This window comes from Propithecus coquereli, unplaced genomic scaffold, assembly GCF_000956105.1.
Source record: "Propithecus coquereli isolate 6110/MARCELLA unplaced genomic scaffold, Pcoq_1.0 Scaffold1, whole genome shotgun sequence".
In the NCBI taxonomy this organism is placed as follows: Eukaryota; Metazoa; Chordata; class Mammalia; order Primates; family Indriidae; genus Propithecus; species Propithecus coquereli.
The window spans coordinates 16339382-16350956 of NW_012133857.1; the positions used below are offsets into that span (position 1 = coordinate 16339382).

The following is an 11575-nucleotide window of genomic DNA, read 5'->3' on the forward strand; positions in this document are numbered from 1 at the left end:
GTAGTCTGTAATTATTTTGCCTGCTCACTTACAGTCTCCCACACTAGAATGTAAGCTTCACAGGCAGGGAGATTTTTGTCATGCAACTGTGTTGTTTAGCACATGGTAGGTGCCTGATAATCACATTTTTCTTGATTAAGTACTGCTCAGTAAAGAATCCTTTGAGGTAGGAATTTAATTCCCATTTTACAGGTGAGTAAACTGGAATAAAATGACCTGACTCACTCAAGATCATAAGCTATTGAGTAGCAAAGACAAGATCTGAACACAAGCTACTCAAGAGGCTATGTTCTGCACTACAGTAGTCTACCTGAAGTGTAGAGTGGGACAGCTAAATGTCAAATGTAACCAGGACTGCAGGATAAGCCCTAAGGAATGAGTCCTGTAGCAGCAATCCCGGGAGACAGAAGAGGGTCATGGGTCACATGCTCAGAGAAGCCATCAATAACACTAAGCCACCACCTACTGAGAATCTGCTATGGTCACTCCAGCTAGTTAGGTGAAGGTTTAACAGAATGACTGTGCCATTCACTGTCCATATAATCGGGGAAACTGTTCAACTTTACTGAGCCCTGGTATCTGTATAATGCAAATATCTATCTACCTTCCTTTGTCAGAATGTAAAATGTGTAAAAAATGTCTGACAGAATTGAGTGGCCAACAAACTGTTATCCTAAAATTTGTGTTAAAATTGCTTGTTTCCTTATCTTTGGACACCAGTGTCTTATGCCACTACATCCCACTTCCTAACAAATGGAATTGAATAAATACTGATAAATGGATATAAAAAAGCTTTCACCTGAATACTTTGGTTTCAAAGCCTATTAAACATAGAGGTAGAATTATCTGTATTATTCATTTTTCCAATAAATATTTCAGTGCCTATTACATGAAGTCATCATTCAAAGGATTGGGGTAAAAAAGACAAAATCCCTAATCTCATAGAACTTCTACTCTAGTGACAAAATTTGAAAGATAGCAGTATTCAGATGAGAGTTAAAGCCAATAGGCAGGATCTTAAACAATGGCATAGAATTCAAATTCGTCAAGATAGCATTGAAGTCCACAATTTTAAAGACTACCTGGCAAATCTTCATTTTTTAGTTCAGTTTTGTTGGTGATGGCTTTATAAATACCCCGATAATTGTATTTGGTAGGTCAGATATGATGTATTAAAGACTCATGAGATAAATATATTAAAGATAAAAATTCAAGCACAGATATTATATGCATTATACTGAAATAAATACAATGTGATTTATTTATAAATGAGAACAAAGTAACAATGAACAGTATTTCAGAAATTGAATAGTACTGAACGCACAGCCTTTCATTTCTTTTCTTCAGATTCAGAGTTTGTGATTTAATTATATAAAGATGAGGAGTGGCTCTCCTTCCCATCTCCTTGGTTGCACCCAGAGGGAAACTGAGTGTCCCAGCCGGACACTTGGGAGCCCGGGAAGTGGGTAGAGGCAATGATCGCCCGGGCTTTTGTCTGTCCTCTGCACAGAGAACACCAGCCACCGCCATCGAGCGCAGCGGTCACATCCCTCAGCACCTCATTCCCAAATTCAAAGTCAACAGGGAAAACCTGGGCAGACACCCCTCCTTTCCTGGGCCCCTCCCGGTCCCCCCTCCCCATGTCCGCCTGGCCTTGGCTCCGAGCCCCAGTGAGGGCTGCGCGTGCTCTGGGCAATTCCTCAACAGAGCCCACAGCAGCAAGGAAAAAAAATAGATGAGGAGTCAGTTTTGCAACCTAAAAATATTTACTTATTAAAACTATTGATACTTTAATAAACTATACAAAAAAGATAATGAGACAAACATGTGCATTTATAGAACCGCATGTCAGTCAGGCCAGTTCCCTGCAGAGGGAATTCCCAGCATGACCTCATTCATCTGTGAAGACACAGAGCAATCCTTGTTTAGACGTACACATTCATCACTCGTCCAGCGTGGTCAGCCCTCCACTTCCTGATGGTTTCCTTCTGCTATGAATGTGCATGTCCTGTTGTCTGCTTCTTAGAGCAGACATTTACCTGAAAGTAAACATTGTAATAGTTACTAGTTATTAATTTGGATCTCTGTGAATAGCCCAACACGTTACATGTTATAAATCCTCTTTCAAAAGACATTTTGATAAGACAGCCAATGAATTTTTCAAGAGTGAAGTAAATATTTTTCCAAATTATAGTATCTGAATAATTATAAATGTTGGGCAACTTCTGTTTTCCTAAAGAAGTATTTTCAAAACAAAACCCTCCTAGTTCTGTGTGGGCAAAAAAATTTTAAATTAAAAAATAAACAAGGCCGGGCGCGGTGGCTCACTCCTGTAATCCTAGCTCTTTGGGAGGCCGAAGCGGGCGGATTGTTTGAGCTCAGGAGTTCGAGACCAGCCTGAGCAAGAGCGAGACCCCGTCTCTACTAAAATTAGAAAGAAATTAATCGGCCAACTAAAAATATATATAGAAAAAATTAGCCGGGCATGGTGGCTCATGCCTGTAGTCCCAGCTACTCGGGAGGCTGGGGCAGTAGGATCGCTTGAGCCCAGGAGTTTGAGGTTGCTGTGAGCTAGGCTGACGCCATGGCACTCACTCTAGCCAGGGCAACAGAGTGAGACTCTGTCTCAAAAAAAATAAAAAATAAAAATAAACAATAAATAAAATCCTACAAAATAATTTCAGATTTTAAGTTACCTTCCTCATCCACCAGCCATTGGAGGAGGACTGGGGCCATGCAGATGATTGATTCGACCCATTCTTCGGGGAGGGTTTCCTGGTGGCCTAATAAAAGAAAAAGTTATTATCTACTATTTAGTAAACACAACTTCAATTGCTTCCTTTTAAACACTCACCTGGACCCTTTTCTTTTTCAACATGCATATGACCCTAAAACATTACTCAAAATAGGAACTATCATTTAGGTCAGGAGTCAAAAAATTCGAACATTTATAGGAACCAGACACCTAACACACATGAGGAAACTGAGTCAAGAAAGGATTGCGAGGAACTAAATGGCACCTCCTGTAAAGGCCCAGCTGAAACCCAACCGCAGCTGATTTTTGCCATGTGGAAAGCCCAGCCTAATGCTACTTTACCTTCTGAGGTTTTTCATTAGCAGCTGGAAATCCAGATTCTAAAGTGAAATCTCTAGACTTTAATGTTGACTATCAGTTTTCATCTTCTAACTTTGACTTTTCCTATACAATAGTTAATGTATACTTTAGCTTTGCCAGATTAACTCTGATTATCAAATCAGAGGCAACTTGACTTTTGATTTTGTGAAATGGGATTTAAACTTTTAATTTCCATCAATTCTATTGATCTATCTAAAATACCTACTTTAATTAAAATACACAAAGGGGTAAAAAATAACTATTATCAATCAAAAGGCTATACCCTCTTCCATCATCATATCTGGAATCAGATGAGTTTCCATAGCCTCTTCTTTTTTTCACATCTTGCTGAAGCAGAGTTTTGAAGCTGAAACAAGGAGCAGAAAACAGAGGTACAACTTTCAACAATATAAAATACATTTCCATGGTTTTAATTACCATCTCTGTGGGAAGATGACTAAACCTACGTAGCTTCAAACCCACATTTCTTACAGTCAGCTGGACAATACTATCTAGCTTTAGCACGTGCCTAATCAGTGTGCCATGCTGTGTGTCAAATCCACCTTTCTTGTGTTTTTGTATTTCTTATTTGCTAATAACTCCTCTAGGCACAGCATGAAGCCTGAGTCACCCTTGACCTTCCTCCATTCTAAATCAGTTGTCAGGTTCCAGAGTCTGCTTTTACAGTATCTCACATTCACTGCCCCTGCATTTCCCCCGCCAAAAGCCTATCTGACATTATCCTGGGGACTGAGGGGCTGAGGGCTGAGGGTGATGTGGCAAAGGCACCGAGCTTCTGGGAATCTACTTAAATGGAATTTATTTGTGGATGGGGAAGGATTTAACTAAGTTTAAACAGTATTTCCAAAACAGTATGAAGTAATGAAATTTATAACACTTTAAATAAGTTTTGTACTGGGTTACTTAACTTAGAACCTCTCTTGTCTCCTGTTGTATTTTTCTATGGAAGCATCTCATGCGTTTTACATTCTACTCATCCAACTTATGCTACCTGCAGCCATCAAATTAAACTTTCTAAACCACAGCTACAACCAAATTAAGCATAAAGTCCACAGCCTCATATTCAAACTTCTATGCCATCCTTCATATGGTTTCTTCCACCTGGAAAAACTTTCCCTGATGTCCACCTCCCATAATCATGCCCACTCTGTACTGCTTGCAATATGAAGATATTTATGGAGAGTAATGTCAATGAAGAAAGGGACTCTCTCCCACATCTTACATCCCTAAAGTTCTCTGACCATGAGACATTCAAATATATATTCAAACTTGGCATGAGAAAGACTTGTTAGTTGTTGATGAACGATTTTCCTAAAACAAACATGTGAAAGACCAAAAATGCACTTAATTAAGAACTGCTCAAAATTATGGGGACATTTACATTTTGGTCTCCTCTGTATTAACTCTAACCTTCATTTAAAAAAAGTTTACTACTTAGGAGATTTTTTTAAATCAAGATATGACTCTCCTTATTTAGCTGTTGTATAATACGGAATAAAAGTTGTATGAACAAACACACGTAAACCAGGAATAGAAAGTGATACGCAGTCATTTGGCATTAGAACGGACAGGCCTGGCCACAGGTTGAAATGGTTACCACCACTGTGAAGACATGCTAAAGCTTACCAACCCAACAGACATATTCATAATAAGATGTTTGGTAGCAGCAGCTTTATCACTAAACAAGTCTTAATTTCCCCTTGTAAAGCTCTTTTAAAAATTACAATTAAAAACTGCTTCTGGAAAAGGTGAGCTTATTTAAGATACCCAACATAATGTACCCAATGTACTTCAATCAATTTAAATATCAAGGCAATTGAAGAGCACTGACATACTTACAACAAAACCACAAATTCAGCTATTCCCCAGAAGAAATCTGTTATCAAAGATAATCTCCATGGAGACTGACTCCGGCTGTCCAACACTTGTCCTGCATATAACAATAAAGAAGCTTTAGTGAGTGCTACAAATCTCTGACCCAAGAGGCATTACATTTAATGAGTTAGGTAACAATGATACTTGGGTTTCAACTTGTCCAGTGTTCCAAATGGTCAACACGAGGAGAAATCTACTATGTGATCATCATTCTAAGGAAGGTTCAGAGAAGTAAAGCTCCATGATCTAGGGGCATTTCTTTAATATGTCAAATGCCTGCCTACAGTTTGTAATTTTAGTGGGTAACTTCATTCTATTCAAGTATTTTCTCTTTTCTATTGGTAATATATACATAAAAGTTTACCACTTTAACCATTAAGTACACAGTTTTGTAGCATCAAGTATATTCACACTGTACAAACATCACCACCATCTGCCTCTAGAACTTGTTCATCTTCCCCAGCTGAAACTCTATACTCATTAAACTCTGCCTGCTCATTACCTTCTTGGCCCAGCCCCTGGCAACAACCATTCTTCTTTCTGTCTCAAAGAATTTGACTATTCTAGGAATCTCATAAGAGAGGAATCATGCAATTTTTGTTCTTTTGCAACCAGCCTATTTCATTTAGCATGTGTTCAAAGTTCTTCCATGTTACAGTATGTGTCAAAATTTCCTTCCTCTTTTTAAGGCTGAATAATATTCCTTCGTAATATATATATTTTGTTTATCCACTCATATCTATCAATGAACATTTGAGTTGCTTACACTTTTTGGCTGTAGTGAATAATGCTGCTATGAACATGGATGTACAAATACCTCTTTATTCAAGTATTTTGGGGAAACATACGAGATGAGTGAATATAAAGGAATGCTCACAGCACTTCCATTTTCCTAAAAGCATTCAGAGCATTTCTTTTCACTTGCAAAGTCTCTTGCCTGTATAAAAAGCTTGTTTATACATACTCTTACAAGCCTTTAGAATCAGTTATTTTGACAAGATTCTTACAAATCATAGAGTCTGTATACTCTGAGTAGTGAAGAGAATTTGGCTTGTTCTTCATCAAAATGACCACTATTTTCTATAACAGGATGTTTTTGATTTTAATAATTGATTCTAGCTTTATCTTAAGCAAAACTGTATCTATTTTTCAAAACACTTTAATAGAAGCTACAAAATGAGAAATTAGTACACTAGAGTTTCACACTTGCAAATCAAGAGGTCAGAATATTTTGGGGGAAGAACAGCTGTCAACCACCTCTCCTCTCCATTATCCCAAGGGCTTCACCCCATTCACCTCCATCCCTCCTCTAGGGTTTACTTTTCCTCTTTCCTTGACCACCTTACTTTCAGGTATCCACTTGACCTATGCTGTCACTGAGCTAATGAGAAAAAATGGCTACACAAAATCAAAGGGTGTGTGATAGGCTTGGTTCTGCCTCTCACTAGCTCTGCTTCATTGGCTGATGTGATGTGTTCCTTCTTAAGAAAAAGTATTCCAGGATTAGCCATCATATAGGATTGTTGGGGGGAAAAGTCATCTGATAGAGAAATGTTTTGTCAATTATGAAGTGCTGATCAATACAGTCCTTCCAAGAAGACGGATCTAACTGGAACCCACCAATTCTTCCTTTGTGATTCTATCATTTTATCTTGCGTTTTGCACTTTCCCTCCTAGTTTTTGAGGGCAGGACCTCCCCACCTCAATATCCCCAGAGGGAAATAAGGTGCTTGAATGCAGCTACATTTCTCAACTATAAAAGTGACATAAAAGGTCCTAACTGGCTATTTATGTAAATCAAATAAGATAATGCATACACAATATGATACAGCACAAATATAAGGAATCTCTCAACAACATAAATGGAAGCTTCTAGCCTTAATCACAAAGAATATAAAACAAACTGAAGCCGGGCACGGTGGCTCACGCCTGTAATCCTAGCTCTCTGGGAGGCCGAGGCGGGCGGATTGTTTGAGCTCAGGAGCCTGAGCAAGAGCGAGACCCCGTCTCTACTAAAAATAGAAAGAAATTAATTGGACAACTAAAAATATATAGAGAAATTAGCCGGGCATGGTGGCGCATGCCTGTAGTCCCAGCTACTCGGGAGGCTGAGGCAGAAGGACTGCTTGAGCCCAGGAGTTTGAGGTTGCTGTGAGCTAGGCTGACGCCACGGCACTCACTCTAAGGCAAGAGAGTGAGACTCTGTCTCAAAAAAAAAAAAAAAAAAAACAAAAAAACTGAAGTCTGCCAGTGCCCTGAACCAAGATGAAACTGATACTTTTCTTTAGTGTTCACCAACCTACTTGTTTCAAAGATTTTTAAGAGGGAGATGGGAGGGGAGATTTTGAAAGCAGGAAAAAAATGCAAAGTGCACTCAGCCATAAGACCCGTCCCTAACTTACTCATCTCTGGAGATAAACAGATGATTCAAACAGAATCAAGACCTAGTTCCAGTGATGCAAGTACTGACTACCTGCTAAGATTGCACCAAGGGATTTCATCTGAGTCAAACAGGTGGGCGGGCAGTTCTGCCACTGATCTGACCCAGTCATATTGTGTCTTTCCTTTCCCGTCATTTTCTTTATAGAATCACAGAATTAAGTCGCTTTCAGATTCTCTATTCTGGTAATGATCAACTTGCTCCTCGAAGGAATGGTACTTCTTCCCGGGCCCCTTGAAATTCGGGCACAAAGTTGCATGCATGAGTAGTTACCCTCTCCCGAAGAAAAAGCCTATCCAAAGCTTTCCTCTATCATGCTAGGCAGGCTTAGTCTTTTTAAACGTCATAGAAAGAGGCAGAATAGTTGATAACAAGGATGCTAACGCCAGCCTTCCCAGGGTTCAAATCTTCACTCAGCCATTATCTTTCACCTATCCATCACTTTTGTCATCCTGGGCAAGCTATTTACTCTATCTGCGCCTTAAAGTCTCCCTCCGTAAAACAGGGATAATAAAATATTACCTGAACAAGACTGTTATAAAGATTAAATGAGATAAGCAAATAACGCTGTAACAGTGCGCAAGGCACAAGCGCTACGCATATGGTGTCAACGTCGTTGTCTTTATTAGTTAAGGATGCCGACGCCCAAGAGGAAAGACCACTTTCACAAATCCATAGTCAGAAGTTTGCAGTACGAAGGCGAGGTCACCGGGCCCCCAGAGCTCGGCTCGAGGCCGGCGGGAACCCGGGGTGGTCCTCGCCAAGGGGGCGTCGGCGCCCGACCGCCGGCTCAGCGACTATCTGCTGACGTGCCGCAAGCCGGGACGACTTCGCATCCGACTCCGCCCGGCCTCGGGGCGCTAAGCCCGGGGAAGCTACTCCGGGACAAGCAAGCGAGAATGGAAGAAACCCAGGGTTGGGCTTCCAGGTCAGCAGTAGCCACCGCAACCCCTCCAACTCACCATTCGAGATGTAGACCATCTTGCCCCCTTTCCTTGCTTCCGAGCGACTAGGGAGCTTGGCCCCGCTCGGCTTCCGTACCCGCCTCCGCGCCCCGCCTTTCAAACGTCACAGGCCAAGATTAGGCAAAACATAGACGGAGGAGAGAGGTGGGCAGAGACCATTGGCTTCTGGAAGAGACACGCCCCCAAGGGGCATATTTGTTTCGTCAGGCCAGCGACTTCCGGTAAGGCCGAGGCTGCAGAGCAGGCCACCGGACATGACGTTTAGGAGTTGTCCTATAAGCCCGCCGTTTCCTATCTCTGCTCGGATTTGATCGAGGGGTGTTTGCACTGTCCCGTGAGGCAGAGCTGCTTGCTGGTTGATTGATTGGCTCAGGATTAGAGTAGACAAGGGTGCCACGTGTGAAGTTTCCTGGAGAACTGCAGACTGGAAGAAATTCCTCAGAGTTTTCCAGATGTGTTGATATTTGAGGTTGTGGAGATTGTGAGATCTGGTAGGAAGTTCCCTGAGTGGTGACTATATGTAAGGAACTTTATTGTCACGCTTCAGGGAATATACTGCTAGGCTCCTCCTAGATGTATTCATTCTCTGTTTTGTTTTGTTTTTGAAACAGTCTCGCTCTCTTGCCGGGGCCAGAGTGCTGTGGCGTCAGCCTGGCTCACAGCAACTTCAAACTCCCAGGCTCAAGGGATCCTCCTGCCTCAGCCTCCCAAGTAGTTGGGACTACAGGCACGTGCCACCACACCCAGCTAATTTTTTCTATTTTTAAGAGAGAGGGGGGTCTCGCTCTTGCTCAAGCTGTCTCGAACTCCTGACTGCAAGCAATCCTCCGGCCTCGGCCTCCCCTCATTCTCTTTTAAAATGTTATACCTGCTCTGTGTTCACCACAAGTGGGGTTTTCTTTAGCTCTTGTGAAGGAACTGTGACAAATCAGTTTAACTGTAGGTCAAGACCTTTCTCTGCTTGTTTCTTATTGATGGCTACTGCTCATCAACATTGTGGAGGTAACAGATGAATTAGAAGACACGTCTGGGGCATTCACTAAATATGGACCACATACCATGGGTATTTACTCGGCTTCAGCCCACTGGGCTCCTTCTGTTCCTTGAACACGGCTATTTCATTCCCGTCTCAAGGACTTTCTACTTAGCTGTTCTTTCTGCATGGAGTCTTAATAATCGCTGTTTCCTTTTGTTTTTTAGTTTGCAAGTCATGTGTCATCTCCTTGGAAAGATTCCTAATTACCTTCTCAAAAATGAAAATTACATTTTGGAAAAAATTATATTTTATATTTAACAATGTTGGTCAAGTTTTTATGTTCTAATACCTAGAGTTGACAAAGATTTAATTTCATGTTGATTTGGGGGGAGCATTTTTCCCCAGAAAAGTGCATAATAGGACAAGACAACATCCTTCACCTCATTTGAGATTTTTGCAGCATAATCATAGAGCATCATTTTTGCAAAAATATTAGGGGAGTCATTAACTTTTCCTAGACCATGCCAACATCATTTCTCATCTGCTCCACTCTGGTTGCCTTCTAACTGAAATCCCAGGTTCCACCTTTACCATCCTCGTGCAATTTTTCATTCCTTTGCCTAAAAACTTTAAGACACTAAAATTAAGTGATTTCCTATTGTTCTTAAAGTACAATTTCTTGCCATGGCCTGCAGGCCTAGTGTGACTTATCCTCTTGATTGTCCCTTTCACTGTACCTCTTACCATACCTCCTCACCCAAGTAATGCTCTAGCAATATTGTTCTTTTGTTTTTGTGAACACCCCAAGTTTTTCATATCTCCAGGACTCTACCCATGCTTGTCCCCCTGCCTGGAACACTCTTCCCCTGATTCCTTGCACATCCAGCTCCTTTTGTCCTTTACCTCTCTGCTTAAGTGTCATCATTTCAGAGTGTCTTTCCCAGGCCACTCATCCCCATGATTATTTTCTTCATAGTACTTATCACAATGTGAAATTAGGTATCTGATAATTGATTTTTGTCTCTGCCTCCAGAAAATATAAAACCTAAGAGGTCAAGAATGCTGTCTGCTTGTTCCCTTTTATATCCTCAAGGTCTATTATAGTCCATAAGTACTCAGGTATTTGTTTGTTGATTGAGAAAGGAACAAAGTGAGAGAGCTTTCTAAATGGTCCCTAAAAATTTACTCCCCAATTGCCAAAGGAGAAAAAGAACTAACACTGGGATCTCCTGAGCTCCAGATACTACTGGGCTATCTCTTCCTCTTCATTGCTCTATCTAGATCATTTCTTCCTGAGATTTAATGCAGTGATTTCCTAATGAGCTTTCTCTAGCTTCTCCACACTCTATTTCATGCTGTATTCAGCTGCTAGTTGAAATCAATCTTGCTTCTTTCCTGCAAGAGGAAAAACCTTCAGTTTCACCCCACCACCTGCCAAAAAACATCCAGCGTCTGTGATCTGGCACTGAGAGCTTCCCTGATTGATCTTAGATTTTGCTCTCTGACTTCTAATTCCCTAAGAGATCCCTTGTTTTCCTGCCTTGTTTCCTCTGCTCATGTGTTTCCTCTTAACTGAAACTTTCTCTACCTGTTAAAACTAATCTATCCTTCAAAGCAAGGCATGTTTCTATCAAATGAAATAACAAATGTGAAAGGACTTTGTAAATGGAAAAAAAATTATATACTTAGTAACAAGGTAGGGTAGAGGACAAAGATAACATTTCCCCTCTTTCCTTAACTTTCTTTAAAGTCTGGAGTTAGCCATTAGCCACATGTAGCTATTGAGCACTTGAAATAAGGCAATATGGCTAGTCTTTTTTTTTTTTTAGACAGGGTCTCACTCTATTGCTGGGATAGAGTGCAGTGGCATCATCATAGCTCACTGCAGCCTCCAACACCTGGGCTTAGGGGATGCTCCTGCCTTAGCCTTTCAAGTATCTGGGACTACAGGTGTGAGCTACCATGCCCAGCTAATATTGTTAGGTTTTTTGTGGAGAGGGGTATCTTGTTATTGCCCAAGCTGGTCTCAAACTCTTGACCTCAAGTGATACTGCCACCTTGACCACCCAAAGCGATTATAGGCATGAGCCACCGTGCCTGGTCAAATATGGCTAGTCTGAACTGAGATACACTGTACAAAATACATACCAGATCACAATGTTTTAGAATGAAAAAAAGAATGT

The 11575-nt window shown here is 41.0% G+C and overlaps 1 protein-coding gene across 1 annotated transcript; it reads right to left on the reverse strand.

Annotated features, from left to right (window-relative positions):
• Positions 1–1747: 1747 nt before the first annotated feature.
• On the reverse strand, positions 1748–8542 carry LOC105805580 (selenoprotein K). The gene is made up of 5 exons (XM_012638516.1): positions 8414–8542; positions 4976–5066; positions 3399–3482; positions 2697–2783; positions 1748–2039 (listed from the first exon to the last, which is right to left on the reverse strand). Exons 1-4 carry the CDS (start codon positions 8430–8432, stop codon positions 2702–2704), a joined length of 276 nt encoding a protein of 91 aa, XP_012493970.1. The 5' UTR covers positions 8433–8542; the 3' UTR covers positions 1748–2039; positions 2697–2701.
• Between the last annotated feature and the right edge of the window lie 3033 nt (positions 8543–11575).